This window comes from Gouania willdenowi, chromosome 14 (assembly GCF_900634775.1).
Source record: "Gouania willdenowi chromosome 14, fGouWil2.1, whole genome shotgun sequence".
Classification (NCBI taxonomy): Eukaryota; Metazoa; Chordata; class Actinopteri; order Blenniiformes; family Gobiesocidae; genus Gouania; species Gouania willdenowi.
In genome coordinates, this window is record NC_041057.1 from 23,090,821 (window position 1) to 23,116,154 (window position 25,334).

The window sequence follows — 25,334 nt, forward strand, 5'->3', positions numbered from 1 at the left end:
GTGTGTGTGTGGGGGAGGGGGGGGGGGTCTACAGGGAGCCTACACTTATTGAACACTGCATTAAAAGATTCTGATGATTTCTACATTAGTGTGATCACTTATGGTGTTTAAGTTAAACCAGTTTCTACTGCTTTACTGCCTCTCCTCATTTGCTGTACAGTGACCACTAAGGGCTAAAACACGTGTGCCAACATTTAGTACATTCCAATGGAGACATCCTTACTGTAGCTGAACCGTGGTGTGGAATTCCTGTCTTTGTGAAACAAGTACTGTACATGTCTACCTAACTCCTGATTGGTGTCTAGTTCTGTGAAGATGTGATGGGTAATCCACGTGATGGACTTCAACATTCCTGCCTGTCATTATTATCCACATATTTATAATTTTGTCACTAACCGGGAAAACATCTGCTGCGGTCCGACTGATGCTCAAGCTCAAATTGCAAACTGACCCGGCTATTTAACATGATGCAGTCTGTGTGTACGGTGAATTATTTTATTAATAAAAGAACAAGGTGTTTATATTGTAAACTGGATATTTTTATTAACGTGGAAAAATTCTGCCTGTTCTATGGAGCTTTAGATGGAACACAAATAAGAGATTTTCCAAAAGGTTTCTGAGCCATGTCACACCTTCCACCGTCATGAAGCCGCTGTCCCACTGAGCAGTGAAGTCATCTGCTGATCGGACACGCTCTGCTGCTGCGTCACAGCCATGGCCTGGCACAGGTAGACAGCCAGGAGGTGTTTGCACTAAAAAAAAAAAAAATGGTTGCAGACAACAATAAAATTAATGCCAGAATTTAGGTAATCAATGTCACGGATATGAAAGGGTAATGACCCAACAGTAAATCAGAGTCAAGGAATTAATTAAAAACCATCAGAGGGGGAAAGGCTTTCACCTGGTGGAAATATAAAATGTTCCTCCTTCAAAAGCAATATGCAAAAACATGTCCGTCATGTGCACTGAATTACAAACGATCACAGCTTCAGTCAGTGATAAAAATACAAACGGAAGCTCTAAGGTTGGATGTCTTTCAAACCAAACTAATGAAGTTTATGGATTGAAAAGTGAGAACGTGACAACTGTAACCCTCAGCATCCACAACATTTAATGATGTAAGAGGTGACAGTGTTTGTGTGGTTCTTAAACTTTAGCTAGCGCTAAAGCAGTCTTGAAGAGCAGAAGGTGCTTCCCCTGGCCACACTTGTACCTGCTGTGGAACCAATTTGGTGACTTTCACACTTGTTCTGTATGCTGGTATTAGCATAAAAGTGGTGTGTTCAGAAAGTCCAGGTGCCAGTGGCCCAAGTTTGGTGGATAACATAATTAACATAGACAATTAAAATGCACAATTGTGAAGGTGCTCAGATTGCTGTTGATTCAAATATAATTCTGTTGACTTCATAACAACATGCAAATTAGCCTTAGTCCACACAGACGTGTCTGCTTGATCTTGCTTTACATTAAGTAAGGCTCACACTCCACTTTGCTGTCTTCTCCTCTTAGCTGTTGGCCAAAGGAGCCTTTTCTCTCATTGCAGACCTATTTGGCATGTCAGCGCAGCCCTGCTCTGGCCTTATCCATTGCTGCAAGAATCTGCAGTGCCTCTGGTTGACCTGATTGGCTCCAGAGGGGGCGGCCCAATCCTGCATGTTTAAAACTTTAGCCTCTTCTTTGAACATCTCTGAGGGTTCTCAGTCATCTAAGTGGTAGTAAGCTGAATTATAAGCAAGTGGGCTTTTTCAGCCCCTGCTCTCATGTTGGGAACTCAGAATCTAGACTGGTGCTGTTGGTGACCCATAGGTGTGGTTGTATGATGAGCCTTACTTTGAAATACATAAACTATTAATTGATAACTTTTAAGTATTTATTATGACTTTTTCTCCATTATGTGGTACATCCTGTACATTCATGCACAGTGTTGTTTTTGATTACTTCTTTTTTCAACAAGTTTTGCACAAGTCATAAGGTACTTGAGAAATATTTCACAAGGGAATAAATCCCCACTTCATTACACAATAGTGCCTCCCCAGCATGATATCATCATGTCGTCTCTATCTGCTGTGGGTTCCTCCACATCCACAACCCAAGGGTTAGGGTTAGGCCCTGAGCTGCCGCTTTTCAGCAGGTCATGAACAGGCTTTTTAAAATTGCTGGAGAAAGTCAACACAAACATGGGGAAAACACCAAAGGAGTCAAACCCTCTTTTAAAAAAACCCAAAACAAAACAGAACTGCTACAATACTATGACGCTGGCCACATGAAGATACCAATGTCCAGCATTGTCCTTACATCTGTTTGCTTAGGACGGGCCAACAGATGTAAAAGACCATATATATAGCACCGCAGTATACATACGCTCTCTAAGGGGGGCTCACTATCCCACACTTTGAAAACCCCTGGCTTAGGGCATGAACAATTGATAAAAGGGGAAGATATCAACCAAGAATTGACCTTTCGCAAAAGCCCTGCCCCCCTTATTTACTTTCAGGAGGTCCGACATTTTCCTCAGTTGCTCTCACCTGGAATGGCTACTTGTACATGATAGCAAGTATTTTTGGAGCAAAATCTGTGTGATATCCTCCAGATCCAGGCAAAATGGATTACTATATGCTGTGGAGGGATATATTCAACACATTAAAACAAACAACAAAGGGGACATTACAACTATTGAAGTGATTCACCGAATGGGCGCCGCAGCAGCAGCTCAAGCTCACAACTGACCTTTGTCCCTTCTTTTTCCTTCTATTTACCTTGTTTACATATATTTTTTATTCTTAGAGTGTTCTTTTATTTCTTTTAAACATGGATGCCAAAACTGCACTATTTTTTCTTTTTCTTTGCTTGTGTCTGCAATTTTTGCGATTGTGTCCGGAGATCAGCTGTTAGCACTCCGTGCTAATGCCACGCCAGCCTATGCAGAAAGAACACGACTCCCCCAGCCAAACTCTTGGGGTACCTGCATCCGACCTGCACATGCCATGAGCACACCGCTTCACCATTGTGGCTGCTCTGAGAATGTCAGACCCTGTTTACATAGTAACGGTTGCTCAGATGTATGATTGGACAATGGCTGTTTGTGGGTGGGGTTTTGCGTAAGGTCAATTGGGTCACAGTGCATTTCCTTTTCTGTTTTTCTCTTCTAGTTTTGACAAACATGATTTTGTTTTTCTTCTGTGTGTTTCTTTAGGGATGATATTAATGGCACTGATTTTGCTCACTGTGATTCTCTACGGTCTGCTGCAGATTAGTGTTTCTCACACTGATTTTAGCCACATCCTCCAGGGAGAAAAGTCTCCCTGTTAGTCTGAAGAGAAGCAGAGGTCCTTTGCTCTCAGATATTTGGAGCCAAAACAATCAGACTGTGTCCGCATGCAGTCTCAGCGCCTGCGATGAGACACCAGACAGCAGCAGTGACCTAATCACAATGATTCTGTCACACATATTTTAAAAGAGTCATTTGTCTCTATTTTTTTACAGGATGTACACTGGACTGACAACACACAGAGGTTGTGCAAAGGACCTGACGTCTGTGTGCAAATAAACTATTGAGAAAGTGTGTAATTTATACATGAGTCTACAGATGAAAAAACTTGAACTTGAGTGTTAAAGTCATCTGAGATTTAGATACAGTTTATGATTGCAGATCATTTAGGATGGAGAAACCATCAACTGATTCATGTAGTAAATGATAGCATGTATCCATACTTAGTATCTGCTGATGTACAAGGTAAACCTTATCTTGCATTTCCATCCGCAAATCTATTTTCCAACCAGCTTCCACACACACACACACACACACACACACACACACACACACACACACACACACACACACACACACACACACACACACACACACACACACACACACACACACACACACACACACACACACACACACAAAGAAAGGTGTCCACCCCAGGGCTTGAACCCAGGACCTTCTTGCTGTGATTACATTGTAATGCCTGTTCAATAAAAATGATGATTAAAAACATTTCACTGAAAGTTATATTTTACTGTATTCACTTCTATATATTTACTCTATGTACTGTATATATATTCAAATTGTAATGTTTTTTACTGCCCCAGGAGCCACACTTTGAAAAAGTCTTTATTTGAAAGGTTCTGAGTTTATGCGCTCCAGGGAGAGATCACAGTACATTGTGGTTTGGTACAATAACTCAGGGAACAGTTACAGTTTGAGCCTTACCAGCAGGCCGTCGTTTCTCCGCAGCACAGTGTAAGCAAACGCCGGACACGGGCAGTAGTGACACGACAGGAAGCATGTGTATAATCTGCCAGATCCTCCCACCACCTGCAATGCATGCATGTAAAGTATATTTAAAATGGTCTACAGTGCCTTTGTACACTGGCTGTATTGGAGAGACTAAATAGAAAAAGACAAAAGTAAGTTGATAACAAAGGTCAATCATGGGTATGTTGCTTAATACTATGAGTTGAAGGTAACAGAGAAACAGAGCAGTGAGTGTGATAGCACGGAGCCCCAGACATGACAGGGTAAAAAAAATTACTAATTCGTGCGCACAAAATACTAAAATGTGGCCACGAAATAAGTATAACGTGTGCACAAAATACTAATTCGTGGCTGCGAAGTAGTAATTTGTTGCCACAAAATAATACCGCGGCTGTTGTAAACAGGAAGTTACGTGTTTTTGCTCGTTGTCAACCCTGTTTTCATTGTATCTTAAACATTTTTACAAGTGGTTAATGTAGTGGTTGTTGCTTCATTTTCTTTCTCAATCGCGGAGGATGGATCGGTACCGTGTCCCGACCAGGTTAAACAGACAGTGTAGTACCCAGACACAGGAACTCAGAAGGTTTGATACAGGTTTTATTCAAACAATAGTTAGTAGGTTGACTGGTATGAAGAGGGTTCCCAGAGCAGAGCCTCCCGAGCTCTGCTCCTGCTCCTCTTCTGGACACAGCAACAGACAAACACATTGTGTAGGTTTCTAACTGTGGTCCAACCAACCATAGACTGACTGAATTCACTGTAGTGAAGAAGTGAACCGACCCTTACCAGTGTCATTCACCCATACTTAGTATTTAACCCCTAAATTAAATCAAACAAGGAACCGGTGCGCATAGCAGACACCGCCCAACACTAAAGCACCAACACTAAAGCACCTAAAGGGGCTGAGACGCTGCCTCAGTGTTTTTTACGAGACATATTGTACACGTGTTCATTGTTTCGTCAAATTACAGTACAGATTGTAAAATGTGAACAAGTAACACAAACGTGCAAAAACACGTCATTTCCTGTTTACAACAGCCGCAGTGAGTTTACTTTGCATTGAATAGTCCGGTGTTGTGCATGTGATGCGTCTGTACACACAGAGCTACAGTATATACACTCACTTATTAACACTTTGAACGGTTGTATAACCTAAATAAAAGCAACACGGTATATCGAGGGCAGCTCAACACCTGCTCCTATTTTGACTGCATGTGCCGTTGCTACAGCAACAAGTCGCTAACCACCAGGAACATAGTATTTCGTGGCCACACGGTTAGGCAGCCAAAGTGTGAGGGTCTTACATATGTTTTAGCCCTTTAGGGGTCCTCTTATAGTGCTAGCCTTTTCAGTCAGTCTCTTTATTTAGATCTGTCTAGTTTAGGTTCTAGTGTTGTTTTAATTCATGCTTGGTTAATACGTCTCTCTGTGCCTCCAGCCATCCTGTTTGTGTCTCCACCTCCCAGTCTCATCAGCGCACTTGCGCTGATGAGTTATTAGCTCCCTTCTGTTTGGCACTCAGGTGTGCTGCATTCCCTGATTGGCCTCCCTCAATATTTAGCTGAGTGTTTAGGCACAGGCTGTGTCCGAATAGTCCCGCCTATCTCCTTTCCTATCCACTTTTCCTTAACCTCATGGATTATGTCACAGGGTTAAGGAAAGGTGTTAGGAAAAGGTGATTACATTTGTTTTGACGAACAGATGCACTTCCACTAGGTGACGTAATAATCCTACAGCCGTGCCTCCCTTTTCAACAGAAAATTTGAACCCTCTTTTATGATGGCCACAAATTAAACACTTCCGGGGGTTAAAGAACAGTGGTTAGGAAAGGAGATAGGAGGGACTATTCGGACGCAGCCACAGAATGGTTTCTGCTTCATTGTCCTCGTGTTCCAGCCCCAGTGCTGTAGGGTCATCCTCCCCCTCCAACTAAAGTTTCCTCTAGTTTTTATGTAATACTTTGTATTTAGGTTTTTTTCTAGTGACGGTGAGCTGAAGCCTCATGAGGCATCATACCACTTGAGCCAATTGGTTCAAGAAAGGTTTCATTTCTCAATGTTACAGGTGCACACAAAACCCCTAGTGGCCAAGTTTTTAATCACAGACAGCTGTATCTTCAGAGCATAATATCTGCTGCATTGAATTTTTTGTCTGTTTTGGGTGTCTGGAACAACTATGAATTGATGAAAATGTATGAATAATATATTTCTCTACATAATCACATGTATGCATTGAACCGAGCCCTTCTAGTCATCCAACACTTCTTTCAGCCCTGTTCTCTGACCGCGAGGCCACCGGTCTCTTAACATGATGAAACTTTGTACATTGTTATTTTTGTCACTTTAGGAAAGTGGCAAGCACTTATTGAAAGCACCTTTAGAACTAAGAAGAGGTCATTGAATATGCATGTATAACTTGGACAATGATGTATAGAACAGGGGATATCTTATTCAGAAATAACAGTTCTGGCAAAAATAAATACATAACAGTGGTGAATTGTGAAAAATACAATGAAGTAATCTCTTGTTTCATGCATACATCCTATTCCTTACTCATGCTCTCATCACTCTGAAATTTATGTTGCTGTCAAACCACCAGACAAACTCTGAATCACTTCCTAAAGTAGTCACGTGGTACAGCCGAGCAGCGATCTTCATTTTTGGCGACTCCCCGAACTTCTCTAGTTTTTTTTCCATTTAACTGCCTGCCGCTCACTCTGTCTTTGGTTCTCCATCAACCTCACCATGACACTGAGCTGCCAGGAACCTATTGTTAGCCGGCAAATTCTTCTTCCCATGCCTGAAAAATCACAACATTTTGCTCAAAGGTCCAGTCTTATGCCAGACTACCTCAGCTGCAAGAACAAGCCAATCGCCCTAAAGGTGGCACTATAGGAATTATTAAAATCCACAACAAATTAACCATATGTGCTACCGATTTGCAAGCTTTTCCAAAATGTATAGTCCCAACACTGAACAAACTTTTGTATATTTAAACCAATTGCAAATCACTGTTGATCAGAGTATTTAGTTGTCTGTGCTGAAGTGCAAAAGAAGCGAGTCACCTTCTTCCAACTGAATTCTCTCCAGGTGGGATAACTAGTCCTAGATCAGTGTTATTGTTGTCTACAGTTTATGTCCCACTTATGGGAGGGGCATCGCCTCCGTGTACTGTAGGAGGACGTAAACTACAGTAACAATGAAAGCTAGCACGAGCAGTGTCATCGGACGGAACCAGCCCGACCTATTTGAGCCATCAGAGCCAGAAACAGACTGAGGCGATGCGGAACATAAGCGCTGCGATTGGTCCGCCTAAACCTTAGCCATGTTCACTGCCTTTTCCACTCAAAACTGCCTTATTTCAACCTTTTGCGGAGCGATACGAGAGTTGTTTCTACAGTGGATTGACTTAAAAAGAGAACCAAGACGGACTCAAGTGCCAGAGTTTTATTATTTCCTTTCATGGCTGCAGCACACATGAAGCTATGATTGCTGACCCGCCCATTAAATCCTGAACACAAAAATTTGAAACACAGTTTATGAAGCCTAGCTCCACAATTACATTCTAAATGGTTGAATTACTTTTTACATGTTTTAAGGAATAGATGTATGTCCTATTTAATGTCAAAATGGCTGAATTAGTTTTACATAAGATTAAGATTTCTATTCCTGTTATTTTGTTATCTTTTGGGAATTTTTTGTAAATTAAAGCAGCTATTACTTTTAAACCAATGATGGAACCATGACCACTATCATAAACTATGATGCATTGTCTTTTTCCTTCATCATTTAAACCTAAAGCAATATACAAGTACATCTAAAAAATACAAAAAAGAATATGTTGAGAAATATTTCAATATTTTTTGTCACTAATTTCACAAAGTCAAACACTTATCATATAGACTCATGAAACATGGAGGGAAATATTTCAAGCCCTTATTTCTTATATAACAATAATGGCCTTCAGGTCATCTTCATTGTTGGGTCTGGTGTCTCCTCTTGACAATACCAGGTCAGGCAAATTTGCGGGCCAATCAAGCACAGTAACACCATGGTCATTGAACCAGCTTTTGGAACCTTTGGCAGTGTGGGTAGGTGCCAAGTCCTGCTGGAAAAGGAAGTCAGTATCTCTATGAAGCTTGGTGTTACTGGAGATGACCTGAAGGCTGCTATCAAAGAATCCTGGGCTTCTATTCCACCTGAGCAGTGCCACAGGTTGATCGCCTATGTCATGCTGCATTGATGCAGTCATTTATGCAAAAAGAGGTCCAAGCAACTATTGAGTGCATAGAAATGAACATACTTTTCAGAAGCTTTAAATTTTTGTTTAAAATATCCTTTATTTATTGATCTTATGAATAAGACACTGAATATTGGGTTTTCATAATCAGCAAAATTTCAAGAAATACAGGCTTAAAATATTTCTCTCTATGGAGCGAATTTTGTAAAGGTCTGCAGCTGTAAAAACGTGTGCAAATATCACCCCATTCGCTGATAAACGGTGCAAAACCCAAGCAATCAGGATTGCGTCTGTCAAGCACGCAACATAGCTTGCACAGTCCATTTATCGCATTTCTTCTGATCAGGGTATATGCAGAAATCCTGAAGTTAATTTCAATACCTTTTTAAGACTTTTTTAAAAACCCTTCAAAAAAATGTAAGACTTCGTCGCCACTTTAAGCTGTTGTTAGCAACATATTTTTAACAGTTGTAGTTTGCAATGTAACAGAAAGTACGTAAGCTGAGAAGGAATAAAACTTGAAAGAATAAATTAAACTAAAGGCTGGTTTATTGACATTCCAATCAGGTCACAACAAGTAACAACAGTTATTCAAGGCCAACTGGCAGAAAACAAGAACGTATTACAACATGATCAAAATTAAGGTCAATGTGCCTGAGATTGTGTGATTTGCTTTCCATCAGTTTCTCTGTGTCCATCAGCTCCTTGACAAATTCGGCCTCACATTCAGTTTTGCAACAATCTCCTGTGAATTGACATGGCAGTCTGTTAATTTATGACATTATGCCTTGAATTTCTTTTGTTTATTTTTGGAAATACACAGGCATTCAAATCAAATGTATCTACAGTATGTAGGACACTTCAAACATAAAATTGCACCATAAATGCTTGTTAAGTTTTAAAACCAACTCTCCTCTCTCACACGCGCACACACATGGTCGGTGAAACAGCAGTGTTACCTGTGTGTACTTAGCTCTTTTAGCATTAGCTCTTTTAGCAGTCGCTCTTTTAGCATTAGCTTCTTTAGCATATCCTATGTCCCAGGGGCTGGAGGTCTTCTGTCTTTCCCCGTTAACGGAGCCGCCGTCCAGCGCTGCTGGTATTTTCCTGCTTAAAGTACGGTGCTAACCGAAAACCTCATGACGTATCCAGTTTTATCCTTGCCACAGGTGAACGTCAGAAATGTCCGAACGGAAACATCGACTTAAAAATATCAAAAATGCCTTCGTTTGAGTTCAATGAGTGGTGATTCACTGCTGAGACACCAGATAACCTCTGCATGCAGTGTTGTCGTGCCGCCCACAACCACCCTTATGTCAGCAGACAATGGAGCAGAGGTCGCGGTCGTAGCTGTGTTGGCTAGCTCGCCTGTCATGTTACCAGGTGGTCGTGTTGCTGGTGAACCACAGAAATATGCTATCGACAGCTGTTGCTGTCTGCGGCCAACAGCAGTCTTCCTCCCATTTTTGTTTTCTTCGTTTGTTTTAGCACCAGAACATTCGCTGTCCCGTGACATTGCACCCGTACGCGCGTGGTCCCGAGGCAATCTAGCTCTGTGTACGCAACCAAGTCAAAGCTTGAATACCAATAAAATTAAATACCTCATAAAATCACGATTAAGACTTTTTAATACTTTTTAAGGGCCTTAATTTTCCCACAATTGAATTATCAACTTGTAATACTTTTTAAGACCCCACGGACACCCTGTCTGATGAATATGTTATGGAGGCGGACGAGCTGTGAGGTGCAAAGAATTGGGAGGAGAAAATGTAAATACATCAAATGTAATTTTGCGCTTTCGCCCACCCAGGTCTCCTCCATGATTAAACACGCAAAATGCTCATTTAAATAGGACGATCCCCTACACTTCTGCACATACACCGATTTGCACTGTAATCTTAGTAAATTTCGCACAGCAGGTAAAAAAAAACAGCGCCACCAAAGTATTTAGGCACGCATGTGGTTTAGCACCTTTTATTTGAAATCTTAGTGAATCTGCCCCATGTGTCAGGAGTCTATATCATACATGGGTTTCACTTTATTAAATGAGTGAAAGAATATTAAACTGTTTCCTGATATTCAACATTTTCTAGATGTGCCTCTACTGCCTTCAATTTCTATTCAAAGTTGCATAAATATAGCAGATGTTTGGTTATAGGTTAGGTTGCTTCAATCCACTCCATCCTTTCTTCGTAGTGTTTTGGTGGAGATGAAGTAGAAATGATGTATTTCTAAACAGCCTGGATGTATGAAGCATCTAATGGCTTCTACTTCCAGATAGTTCTAATGAATCCATTTTGTTGGCTCGTTATCTCTGATACAGTGCAGAGTAGACATTGATTTAGGAGTCATCATGCACATGCCATGCAGGCACAGTAACTTGGTAGATTAGGTTGACACTTCACAAAAACTAATGCTTCCTCAGATGGCGTAGTGGTCCATTATTCTCTGGAGCTTCAATGAATTATGTATACTCCAAATCATTTGTTCAGTGTGATCCTTATAAATAAGACAATCACATGGACTAAAGACACCTCTGAATGAATCAATAATGCAGCATACAGCCACACAGAGGCAGTGAAACTTTTGTGTTCAAACCAAGGAGCGTTGGACTTTCGTCTCAGAAAAATAATCTCGAATGAGTTGCTTTTATTTAATATTAGCATCATCATACTGCGGGATCTTTTTCAGCTCATACTGCAAGGTTGGCAGCTGACATCATCAAAAAGTAGAAAACAAACTATGGGATGCACTACTGCTTGGCAGGAATCCACATCCATCAAGTAACCGTTCCACATCCAAATCTAGCATTTACTAGCTACACTGGAAGCGTCAAAGTTCAGGACTGAGCTAAATTCTGACCAATCTGTTTTTAATAAAAAAAAATAAATAAAATAGCTCTCATGGGAGTACTTGTCAAAAACCATGAGAGGCTGGAGAACGGCTGTGTGTCCACTGGTTCCACACCACAAACAGGGCTTCAGGGACAAACAAAAATCTGGGAATTTTCTGCGATACCACAGCATATGTTGAAAAAAGTTTTCGGACACATTACTAAACACTATTCTAGTGTTTAATCTAAATCATATCCATTAAAAAAGCTCAGTGGTTTTAAGTATAGCACCATAACAGGTCACCCTTTGTACAATTAGTCCATTCACAACATTTTTCAATGAGTATTTCCAACACAGCTGTATGTGACATTAGATAACAAAATTGATGCTATCTTCACATATCCATCACGTAAACATGACTTCAGGTTGATGTGACAGTAAAGGTTTGATCAATTAAAGCATTTGAACTAAAAACGTTAAAAAATGTGAGGTTTCTGCCTTTCCTTTCAGAGATCATTGCAAAGGTTTCTTCTACTAAAATGATCTACACTAAACAAAGACAACAGCCCTGTGTGATACCTGATTTAAGGAGCTACTGTCTGCATTATATCCTGAAAACTCTTCCAATGACACACGTGTCATGTCACTAAAAGAAATGCTTCACTTCGTCTGATAATCACATTCATTGTGTATAAACCACATCTCCAGGCTGACCCTGCTTCCATCCACCTAATCAGTAGGTGTGTCCCAATACAACCTTTTCACTTCGATACGGTACTGATTGTTATGACCCTAGGTCATGTGTACATTGTATCCTTTTTGTTTGTGTGTGAAATGTATAATGTTTTCCTTGTGTGTGGGTGTGATTGAGGCGGTGGGCGTGAGTGGCTGGTGACAAAGTGGCTTCTACTGATTGGTCATCTCAAGGCTACAGGTGTAAAACAAATCAGCTACTGGAGCCTGCTCTTCCCTTCCAGTCACCACTTCCAACGGACCAGAAAGACTGTTCTATAGAGTAGTGCAAATCAAACTTTGTGTTGAGACATTAGTGAGATAAAGATTGTACTATATGTGTTGAGTTCAGACAAGATTTGTTTTGTTCTTCTGCCAAAGGAGTATTAGTGTTTATTTTTTTTACTTTTAAATTATTGTGTTCTGTAATCACTTTAGCTTTTTCCTAAGACACATCTTATGAATTAAATGGCTGCTGAAATGACTTTGTGTAATGCTGGCTTCCTTAAATATGGGCAGAATGGCAACACACATTAACGCCGATATTGCAACCTGGTGTATTGGACAATTAATCCAATATGATACCAGAATTAATGATACATACTTTCAATAATCATTTTCTAGTGTGGAATGTTAGAAAAGCCTTGATCAAGTGACATTACTAAAAAAACAACAATAGTGAGCAACAATAGGTATGAGAATACCTGACCAATTTATTAGAAGTGGAGTCTGGAATGGACTGCTTATATAAGAGATTTTTTTTGCCAACATCAATATCGATTTGAGACATCCCTACTAATCTGATTATTTGTTTGGTAACACTTTACTTTAAGTTTTATGCATAAGGCTGACATTACACTGTCATTAGCGTGAATGAGGTGTTATGAAGACTGTCATTAAGTGTTGTTTGTTAAATTATGACACCTTTGGATCTATGTTGGCTTAGGGTAAGGAAGGGTTAGGGTAGCGAACAACACTTAATGATAGCCTTTATGACACCTTATTCATGTTAATGACAGCGTAATGTCAGCCTTTATGTATAAAAATACAAGTACAGTGTTACCATTTGTTTTTAGTTTGTATTTATTCATTTACTGTATTTATCAGGGTCAATACAAACATCATTGTCTCATATAAAGAGAAAAATGTGTAATATATGGAGCTTCTAATTTGCAGCCCTTGTCTCTGGCCAGGTTTTCACTGTAACAAAAATCACTTTAGAACAAGAAATGCAATTTACACAAAAACAAATAATATACATCATAAAATGCAGAGGAAAAAGTGAAAGAAAAGAAGATAAAAACGGATAATCCCCTAGTGCTCACAACTTTGTCCCTGTTTAAGCAACAACTGTGGTTTGCTGTGTCACATCTTCCAACAGTGGACAAACCAAGTCCAACACACTAAGAAAGACAATAAACTGCATCATTTACCTATTCTTTCATCATTTTTAGTTAAACTTGTTAAAATCTGAAATATTTTGTGGAGATGGCCATAAAAAAAAAAAAAAAAAAACAACTCGTACTCCATTATAGCAGCAATTGGATTCTAAGCCCAGAATTCCTTTGGCCTTCTTGTATATACAGTATACATTTAAATTATATGAAAGTTGAGGAAAACACAAGTCGCCTCTTGTTTTCACCAAAGGCCTTAATTGTCCATAACCAATGAAAAGGTCAGTGAGCATTAAGAATCAGAGAAGGTGAAACATCCCAGCAGAGAAAGGCCACAGTTCTCATGACTTATTCATTTCTGTAGCAGAATGTGGAAACAGAACGTAAGAAACTGGAATGTCAATCGTGTGAATAACATGGTAGATCTGTGACGTTGTGACCACCTAGTGTTTCCAGTAAACACTATGACGCAGACATAAATTCATACACTGACTAAGAAATGGATAACAATCTGTTGGGAAATCTGCGTTTTCCTCATTTTCCTGTCTTAAAAGATTTCGTTGACTCTTGAGAATTAAAAAAAAAAAAACAACTCTAAAAATCTTTGTTTTTACAGCAAACCACTTTAACCCCATCACAGAGGTTGTATTTTTCTTCATTGAAACCCTTTCTATAGAGATGATCTAATTTGAGCTAAAACACATAACCCTGAGCCCAACATCAGAAATAAGCTCTGACATCTTATTCCTAAACTTTTGATCCTAATAAAGATGTTGCGATCACGTCAGGTTAATGATTAGATGTCTCCAAAACACATGAATCTGAATCTATTTTACACTCTGACCATGGTCAGACTCAGGAGTCACACATTTACACAGAAACGGCGTGATCTGTTTTTCCAACAGCTGCACACGAAACCACTTATCGTCGCACTTTAAATTCAAAGAGCCACAGAACGTGTGTCAGATAAACATTCATGCCTGTATCACATACTGGGATGCTACGTACATTCATTGGTGACACCTAAACAGAAAACACACCTGTCAGCGACACTCACTTCTGCTAATTCAATGAAATCAACTCTGAATATAAAAAGCCTAGATTTCAGCAAAAAAAACAAACATATTTTGCCTCACTCTTTATCAGCAAGTGAATGTGACGACATTGACTGATGGTTTGTTATGGTTACAAGATCAAATCATTAACTCACAGGTGAATGTTTTGCCTGAATAGTGGTTAGTGTGGATTTTTTTTCTATTTTGTCAGCATATGTCGCACAATAAGTGCAATTAATGCATGTTTTGTTCTTGGAAAAAAAAAATTGAAAGAGTAAAAAATATATACTTTGCTGAATTAATTAATTTTGCCTATTTTTAATTTCTATTTTGCTACAATTAAGCAGTCATCACCAGGGTTGAGGCCAATTTTAATTGTAATAGTGTAGTTGATAATCAACTACAACTATAGTGTAATTCGGGCCCGAGCACAACCGTGGGTAGGACCCTATTGTAATGCACCTCGTTTTTATTATTATTATTCTTACAAAAACGTGATCGCATTCTTGAGGACCTAAACACGTTCAAAAACTCATGAAGATTTTAACGCATATTAGGACTGGCAAAAAAATTGATATTTTGGGGAAATGGACATGTGAATGGCAAAATGACTCAATGGCGCCTCATCACTGTGGATACTGACATCATCACTCTTCAGTGATGATGTCAGAATTCTATAGTGTACTGAAGAACTATTACTTCAGTACACTGAGAATTTCCCTGATCTGGGTAAGTACTGCTATTTATTTCTACCACAAACACACATTCCCACAAATTAAAACAATGTAACCTTATTGTCTAATGATTTACATCTGTTTTATACCCACACAGAGAAAAAATCAAGCACCTTCAACACCACAAGAGGACCCGGGAACAGACCCTATCAGTGAGCCAGACGAGTCGAGATGACTAAAACTGCTTAATTTCTAAACTTGTTCTTTGTTTCTTTTTTTAAAACTAATTTTTATCTAATCAATAAATATATTTTCACAAATCAACTGTCTATTTCTATTAATACACATTTTGCAATTGTCCCTTCACCTACTTTAAACTGTAATGTGCACATTTTAAAAGCTACATTTTTGGCCCCAATTGAAATTACTGACCTTAATTTCATGCCAAAAGTTCCTCCTGATTTTCTGTCACATCACTCAATAAATGCGTCACAATGAGGAAAAACATGTATATATCACACTATTTGATCGTAAGTACTTCTACTTTAACCTAACAAGAGTCAGATTGATGTGTAGCCCTCCCTCTAACTCGAGTTCTCCACATCGATCTGGTTCTGTCAGGCAAATCCTTTTGGAACCAGGGAGGGACATGAACAGAATGCTTGAAGCTGATTGGGCGAAGCGCCTGTCCACCGTAATTTGTTTTAGCGAATCACACGGTAACAAATGATGATGTCGTCATCGACAAGGAAGCTGCTACAACAACAACAAGGCTCCGCTTTGCCGTTTTTCCCCTACAAATATGCACAAAACGCCTCTCGCTGTTGCTCTTTCAAAAATGAAATGCTGAATTCTTCTAAAACTGAGTTTATAGCAGCTTCCACACGTTCTCAAGTCTCTCAAGTCAGTCTGATCCTGATCCACAGAGATAGTTGAGGAACACACACACACAACACACACACTTAAAAACAGAACACACACACACACAAAGTTGCAGTCATAATCGTCATTAAATTATAAAAATTGTCAATTGTTATTTAACACAAAACTTGGAAACCATGTTACAGTTATATGTACAGTGCTACACGTATGTAGTTAACAAATATTAAAACATGATTCATATCAAGCTTTACCACATTTTACCACTTAAAAAAATATAAAAACCTATATTTTCATTGATTAGGAAGCCTAATAATGTAACCAATAAATAGGAAAGAAATGATAGACAAATGATAGATATTAGTTTTTAGTGTATTTTACAGCTGCTTTAGGACCCGTCATCATAAGAGATGCTAACAGAAAGCTAACACAAGAGGATGGTTATTTATTTCAGGATCAGTAATTGTGATGAATTGTAATTGTAATTGAATTTCTGAAGATAAAAAAAATTATAATTGTAATTGGGAAAAATGCTGGTAAATGTAATCGTAATTGAACATGAGTAATTGGAAATGTAATTGTAACTGAAAAATGTAACTGACCCCAAACCTGGGAATCACAAACTAATGAAACAGACTTCTAAGTACAGTATGTCTCGGGTTGTTTCAATAAATATTTCAAAAATAGTGACACTAAAGACATAATAACCAGTACAGTACTAGTAGTACAGTACTAGTAGTACAGTACTAGTAGTACAGTACTGGTTAGTAAACACTAAGACCACTAATACATGCTACAGACCTGAAAGGCCTTGCGTCCACTAGGAGATGAAACCAAGGTGACTGAGTGCTGGTCCACCAGATCCAAAGCCTGGAGGGCACAAGATCCAAAGACAAACTGCAGCCTGTTAAACAAAGGACAAAACCATGTGGGCTCAGGAATAAAAACTATTCATTTCAACTTCAGTGTGAGAGATAAACACATACAAGCGAATGGCTCATGTTACATAACAGTGTTTTTTTTTTTTTTTTGCCTCTTCCGTATTGGATACAAGAATCGGGGCTCGAGACTGCGACTATATATATATATATATAGAGTGTGTATGGGTGATATTATTTTGGACGGAGCGGCTGAGCGCTTTCTCACGTCCCACAGAGTTAAATATGCATGCTTTGTGTTTGGCAAGAAATGAGCAATCAGCATGTGTTGACCACATGATCATGTATCATATTCAAGTTACTTTTTGTAGCCTTTCAAATACATTAACTAAAAAGATCTTCTTTATATAATACTGCGTTCATGTAAACTGAGAGGTGTAAGAACTTGAAGATGAAAGATACTGTTTTATTTCTTGATGTCAATTTAATTTATTTATTTTTAAGTTTCCATTTACATAATCAATATAAATCACATCAAATAAAATCAAACATTATTCTATATAATTTTAACTGTATAGAATTTAATACACTGTATTGTCTTTATTGAGAAGGTATTTTTTGGCTCTATGAGGACTTTAATCCAGGTGAGATGAGGTAAAATGGTTCCTTGTAGAGTAAAGGTTGCAGACCCCTGACCAGGAGAAGGGGGTTAGGAGACCCCACTATATGAGCTGGACCCTCTGAATTTAATTCCATGGGGTGAAGCAATGCAGATGCTAAGTTGGTTATGCTACTGTTAACTTCATTCAAGTACAGCCTTTCTGCAAAATAAAAAAACACAATACATGTAACCTGTTGTTATGCTTTGCTGTTATTTAACAAAAAATGTTACATCTTCTTTTAAAATTATATAAAATAAATGTTATTTCAGCCACTGTTTGTTGCAGAAAAACTTAACATTGTAACTAAAACCTGAAAACATTTTGCAAATGTATCTTGAGTCATTGTCAATCTTTACTTCATACAAAGCTACGGTATGCCAGATAAGTCAACTATTCATCAGCATGCATGGCTATGCTGTAACACACCCCCCAGGGTTCAAAAAAAGGGTGCGACCAACTGAAAAGGTTAGTCGCACCAGTGCCACCACTGGAAAAGTTAGTGTAGAGCCCTGAAGAATATTTATACATTTATTTTTTGACTGTCACACAGTGAGCTGTAGGAATTGTCAATGCAATACATTGTGTTTTCTTTACATTTCACAGTTTTGATTCGTTTATAGTTTCTGGGTGGAAAAAATATTCATGACTTTGATTCATGTGTTATAGCACAGTGTTGGTTGTGTTTAAATGTAATAGGTACGTTTTTGTTTTGTTTTTTGGGTGGGAGGTAATTTCAGCAAAACCTGCTGAAACGTATTTGATAATATGTGATATAACAAAAACATTAGGAATGTTCCCTATATAACTTTTTCATTTCCGATAAGACACCGATATTGCAGCCTTGCATATCGGCCGATACCAAAATCGATCCGATATCAGCATGAATCATACATACATTTTTTTTCTCTTTTCTTTAAAAAAATTATAATAATTACTTATTTTGTAGTGTGGAATATTAGAAAAGGCTTGATCAAGTGATGTTACTCAGACAGAGAATATCTATTAGACCTACACTGTCTTCATCTGACAAATAAATTATCATTCTGAGTGGCTTTAACAGTGGAAAAGCACCGTACTCGATGGTTCTTTCTGATATTTGAATTTAACATATACACACACATACACAACATTGATTATTTTTAAAGTGCCATTAACACTATTCCCAAAGCAATGTCTTCCTTTCTACCATACACATGTAAAAAAAAATAAATATTGGGTAATTTACTGAAGTAAAATCATGAGATGAGTTAAAAAGTCGTTTTTTTTTTTCACTGTAAAAGCTCACAGATCAGGATGAGAGCTCCTAAAAAGTGAAAGGTTTCCTGACTGGCAAACAGGATGTGGTGGTGTTGACGCACAAAAAGAGCTTCTTTACACAGAAATAACATAAGAGTATGTTTATGTGCTATGTCACTACAGCTGAGTCTAGCTGGAAAAACATTTCCTCCAGTGAGGTCCCCACGCACACACTTGGACCTCCACATCTAAACACTGTTGGACTTTAGTAACATCACTAAAAACATAAAGCTATGGTGTCTAATGTCATTACAGGGTTATACTCACGCAATCAGAAGGTCATCAGGAACTGAAAAAGAAAAAAGATTTGTGAGTTTAACTGCAGTGGATCATTGATAAAAACCAACATAAAATCTGCATTATTATTAAGGCTGAACGATTAATTGCATTTGCAATATTACACTGTCCTGTTAAGTTCAGAGAGTGTTTAAATAGTGCAGTCCACATGTTTACATGTTTCATGAAACGTGAAGTTAGTTAGATATGTTGAAGAGGTAAAGCCACAAATTTATTTGCTTCAATGTTGTAATCTGTGCCTTAAAATGTATATTTTATATTTATTTAAAGTTTAAATAAATATGAAATTGTTTATTATAAAACAGATTGATTTATTGCTTGTGTTCATTGAAAAATACATGACAAGATGCCCTTGAAAAAATAATTGCATATTAAATCGCAATCGCAATATTGTGGGAAAAAAATCGCAAATAGATTATTTTCCAAAATCGTTCAGCCCGAATTAATATTTCTCCAAATTATCTCATTAGAATTCAATGTATTCATCTGCTGTTTATATTATCAATCAGGCCATCCCAAAGATATTCATATGTGCTGTTAGCCCATAAAAGCCATGAGGCTTTATAAAATTGTTATCACACCCTTAGTAGTGTGTGTGTGTGTGTTTTTTAATATTCCACAGGTTTATTTGTGATTTATTTCCGATGTTGGATGAGACGGCCTGACTTTCTACATGATTTCATTTCAAAGGTGTTAAACTAGGTGTTGGTCAGAACTCTGTGCAGGCAAGTCATGTTGTTCCACACTAAGCAGTTTTTCCCATGTCTTTATGGACCTTGCTGACTCGTCCACTATTGTGTTGGAATAGGAAGGAGCATTCTCTAAACTTTTAACCTGCAAAGTGGGAAGCATGAAATGACATTTCTGAAGCATAAAGAGTTGTTAAGTAGGGTGTAGATTTCTCCCTGGTGTGCACTTGCACATGTAGATGATATATAAAATGTTTTTTTTTCATTCTTGGGGTCATGAGCACATGTGGGGTCACCTGGATTTTAAATGGGGTCACCTGAAATGTCTAGTAATTGATATAGGGAAAAAAGTATTTGGGGTCACTAGAAATTTGTGAAGTAAAAATGGGGTCACGATCCAAAAAAGGTTGGGAACCACTGATAAATACTGTACACTACAGTATGTAAAGCACAGACAGATATCAGTCCCTGCAGGCTTTGTGACCAAGTATGGCATAATTTAGGCTTGTTTTGTAGGATTATTTTTTGGGGAAATGGCAAGATTATTTTCCAAATTTGTGGTTAAAAATGACTGACATCATGTGATATAAGCACGAGAAAATTGTAAGCCCCTGCAAATATTGTGGGGTTTCATTGAATTTGTGTATTTAGAGCGACTGAGCTAGCTATCTTAGAGCTAGCATAAGATTATTGCTTTCTCCGTCTCGTCTCGTTTAATGAAATTAATTGGAATGGCCTTATTTAATGATTCGGACAGTTGACTGAATACTTTTAAAAAGTGGCTATTGGTACAGTTGCCGTATGTACAACCCTCATTGCTATTGGTACTTTTACCGAAGTACATGAAAGTAGCGTCTTAGGGTTAGGGTTAGGATTAGTCTTAGTCACGTGACTTAAACTGGCCAATGATAGGCGCTGCGTACGAATAGAATGTCAGTATATTGATACGGCAACCGTACGGATAGCCACTGCCATACTTTCACAAATACAGTGCATGTATGTCAGTTAGTTTGGATAATAAATCATCGTAAGGAATCTGGTGTTCATACAGGTGTGGTTTAATAGCTGTCTTTCAGGTAATACTCACTTAATATGTGATATATTTCTATTTCTGAGGTTAGAAATGACTAAGATATATATTTTTACAAAAATCACTTTTTACAACCTTTTAGATGAAAGAGCCTTTTCTGGTACTTGATTAAAGTAATGAGAATTTCTAATTCATCAATGCATGTTCATGGAGGTTAAGTCGATCATATTTGAAACAAGTGACCTCACTCATAACTGATTAATTCAGTGTATTGATTAATATTGATGCCAGTGTAGAACAATTTACAGCTACGTGTATTTTTGTATATGACACTTGCAAAAATAAAGATGAAAACATCTTAGTGATGACATCATAACAATACGTGGTTAAAATGAAAACAGATTACTGTACGTTTGGCGCATGTTTATTGACCATTTTCATCCTCTCTGACTTTGATAGTTTGTCCTTAGAATATTTTTAGCAGTTCCTCACAGGGGACACACTTAGGGTGATTTTCAAATGGCCTTGGAACATCAACTTCAACAGTAGAAAAGAGTGAATCATCGATCCGCGCTGGTTTCTGTTCTAATACTGAATTATGAAACATAAATGCCACAATTTCTCAAAATTTGGTGAAACAGAGAAAATATAGCTTTTTGTCACATTTCAAAAAGAATTGTTGACACAGATGAAAGATCATAATCATAGTAAGAACTTATCAAAGTTATTAAACATATTGATGTTCGTAGAAAAGGCAACAACAGGGCAAAACAACTAATATAATATCAATCAATAATTGATTAATTACTGTTTATTATTGACGATTATGAATCGATTCTTGAATTTTCAAGGATGGATTATTTACATTTTTTAAAAAGGAACACAAAAAAGACGAGTTCTAACTTGAATATTTAATTTACACTATGCAATAATACTGACGGTAATACAGTCAGTCACTCAAACGTAGGGGTGAGTATTGGCAAGGATGTTGCAATACGAAACGTATCATGATACGATATTACTGCAATATATCGTGATATATTCTACCCAGTTAATATCAAAATTAAACATAGAGATTAAAAATCAAGTTGCTGTATATGTTCATCAGAAAATATTGATCATTCAGAGGACAAATTGAGTCAAAACTGCTTCAAAACATCCTATTTATTATTTATTATCAGTGTTTTTGCACATTTTCACAGAAAAAAAGAAAATGCAGTGTTACACACTGTCATCATAAAATAAAGTGCAACAATTTTTTTTTCACTGAAACTACTGTGTAGAAGTCTCAAAGTAACCATGACAACATAATGACGGCATTGTAACAACTGTAAGTGAGAACATTAAGGAAAAATCACCCTGACTTACTGATAATGTACAAAAATAAGAACAATTTACAATTTCTCCTATTGTATCAGTTTAAACACTGATCTGAACAGATTATATGAAAATAAAATGCATGTGCATACATAAATATTGCAGGCATTACACACTACCATCATAAAATCAAGTGCATCAAATAACTATTGCAACACATTGAAAGCATTGTAACCACCACTGAAATATTGCACAAATACACAAAAATGTTGATTAAATATCAGGAAAAAAAATTGATTTTTAAATTTTTAAAAATCGATTTAAAATCGGCACCCAAAAAATCGCGATATATCGTGAAATTTATTTATTTATTTTTTTTCTTTCACACCTCTACTCAAAAGAGAAGTCGAATAATGATGTAAAGTGGAAGATTCAAATCCATAATTGTTAATATTCGAGAGAGAATTATTATTATTTTATTAAATGGGGACTTCAATAAATAGAATCAATTCTGGAAATTGCGCTAATTAACCACCCATAAAATTTAATATACCCCAAAATACTTGGTTTACTCATCAACACACACAATAAGCCTAAACATGAAAATAAAATGTTATTATTATTATTAGTTATTTTTAAATTCAGAAATCTTGCTGCCATAAACATGACGTAAAATCTAAATAAATCCACCGAGGTCAACTTCGATGCACAACACATCAGAAGCTGATTTTTTAAATAATCTATTAAAGGAAGCAAAGTGCACTCAAAAAAGTCACAACACCGCCCTCTAGCGCCGACATGATAAACTACACAACTCTGACAGAAAGTAGATGTTTATTAAAATTGTTGAACGTGCTGTTGTCAACCATAGTTTGTAAAATACATACAAAAGAAGTGGTCTAAATCATTCTTGTATTTATTTAAAAAAGTGCGATAGAAAGTCAAAATTCCTGCTTTAAAATGTAGCCGACACTAAGTGTTCGCTATAAATCCACCACTTCACATTCGCACTAACAGGAAGCTGTAAGTTAAGAGTATTTGTCTACTTTGGCCTTACTTTTAGATGTCTCCTGGTAACTTTTACGAATATCTCTTAAAAGCTGCTCTGCCACTGCAGGAAGTAGCTGCTGCATGTTAGCACTGTTTTCATCTTCCTCCCGCCAATCAGCCGTGTTCCAAACATTACCACTTCCTGCGCACGTTCACCACAATAAAAGTACACTGCAAAAAATAAATAAATAAATAAATAAAATAAAATAAAGAGAACACTTAACCATATCTAATATCAGTAAATAAAATATTGAATTTACTAAAGTTAATTAATTACATAGAGAAATCCATTATGAACAGAATAACGTAAAAATTGTTAATATAAATCAAAATAATAATCCCATGGAGGTCTGGATTCAGAATCAAAACAAAAGTAGAAAAATCAAATCACAGGCTGATCCAACTTTGTGGAAATCACACCCTACACCTTTTGTAGAGAGTCTCTTCAAAGATTCAATTAGTTTTTTTTATTGTTATCTGTGCTTATGTAAACATGTAGGCCTACAGAACCACAGTATGTACCCGAATCTCCGGTTAAGCCCTTTTAAAAATATTACTATTTTATTATTATTATGTTTTTTCACACGTTAAACACGCATACACAAGCAAATACCAGTGTCACAGCAGCAGCAACAGCAGAATACCTGATATTATCCTCTGAGATCTGGTTAAAATCATCAGTGAACTCCTGGACAGTCTGAGTGTAACGTAACTTTGGTGGATGGAATGAGACATGAAGTCCCAGATGTGCTGTATTGGATTTAGGTCTGGAGAGCATCCAGGCCAGTCCATTGCATCAAAGCCATCATCATCATGCAAGCACTGCTCACACACTCCAGCTACATGAGGTCTTGCATTGTCATGCATCAGAAGGAACCCAGGGCCCACTGCACCAGTATACTGTCTTAGTAAGGGCATGAGGATCTGTGGTAACACTTTACTTGAAGTTTTATACATAAGGCTGACATTATGCTGTCATTAGCATCATAAATAAGGTGTCATGAAGGCTGTCATTAAACGACCTTTGCTAAATTGACACCTTTGGAGCTATGTTAGCAATTTTTGGGTTAAGTGGAGGGACCTAATGGTTAGCTAGGGTTAGGGTAAGGAACGACACCTTATTCATTCTAATGACAGGTGTCCTGTCAAAATAATGACAGCGTACTGTCAGCCATTATGCATAAAACTTCAAGTAAAGTGTTACCGAGTCTGTTCCCAGTTCCTAATAGCAGTAGTACCTTTAGCAAGAACATGTAGGGCAGTGGCCCCTCCAAAGAAAAGCCTCCCCAGACCATCACTGACCCACTGCAAAACCAGCAGAACCTCTCCAAGGTGTCTTGTTTTCAGACTGTGCTCAATGTGAACCGGCTTCCATCTCTGAAGTCAAAGGGGTGAAGCTGTCTATTTCTGAACAGGTTTGGGCTGTAAGCACAGGCCCCACTTATGGACGTTGAGCCCTCGCACTATATCTGAACTGAGGAGCCCCGACGGCCCTTTTTGTACTGGCATGTCTCCTGGTATCTCCTCCACGCTCTTGACACTGTGCTGACAGACAAAGGAAACCTTGCCACAGTGCGCAATGATGTGCCTTCCTGGATGAGCTGCACTACCTAAGCAACTTCTGTGGGCCTCATGCAACCTCTACTGGTGAGGGTACTGGCAAAACAGTCTGTGATGGTCACCACATGCAGAACCATTCTTTTATAGTTGTCTTACTAATTGCCTCTCATTTCCATCTGTTGTCTGTTTCATTTGCACTGTAGGTGAAGTTTATTCATAAGTGTTGCTTCCTAACTGGACCTAACTTGAAGTTATTGTGTTTAAGTGTTTTCTTCATCTTTTTTAGCAGTGTATTTTCAGTACTTAAAAATAGATTATGTCAAAGTTATACACCACATAGGTAAGAACCTCCCACTGGATAACTATTGGTTGCAGCTGGAAGAGAGTTATTTAACAATAAGTGATGCATTGAGTAGCTTCTCATCTCTTTATAAAAGCAAGGAATCTTTGTCTGTATGTGAGTCTGTGTGTTCCTCAAATATCTCTG

At 37.8% G+C, this 25,334-nt stretch overlaps 1 protein-coding gene across 1 annotated transcript; it reads right to left on the minus strand.

Moving 5' to 3' along the window:
* Positions 1-260: 260 nt before the first annotated feature.
* zswim7 (zinc finger, SWIM-type containing 7) lies at positions 261-23,600 on the minus strand. Its single transcript, XM_028465835.1, has 5 exons — positions 23,295-23,600; positions 19,172-19,193; positions 16,870-16,972; positions 4,217-4,321; positions 261-752 (listed from the first exon to the last, which is right to left on the minus strand). The coding sequence occupies exons 1-5, from the start codon at positions 23,368-23,370 to the stop codon at positions 642-644; spliced, it is 417 nt and encodes a 138-aa protein (XP_028321636.1). The 5' UTR covers positions 23,371-23,600; the 3' UTR covers positions 261-641.
* Between the last annotated feature and the right edge of the window lie 1,734 nt (positions 23,601-25,334).

Coding starts and splice junctions, on each gene's coding strand:
- zswim7 (XM_028465835.1), bottom strand. CDS start 23,370: ATGCAGCAGCTACTTCCTGCAGTGGCAGAGCAGCTTTTAAGAGATATT. Junction 16,973..19,171: donor CCTGATGACCTTCTGATTGC/GTGAGTATAACC, acceptor TTTGTTTAACAG/GCTGCAGTTTGTCTTTGGAT. Junction 4,322..16,869: donor GTGGACGCAAGGCCTTTCAG/GTCTGTAGCATG, acceptor CATGCATTGCAG/GTGGTGGGAGGATCTGGCAG.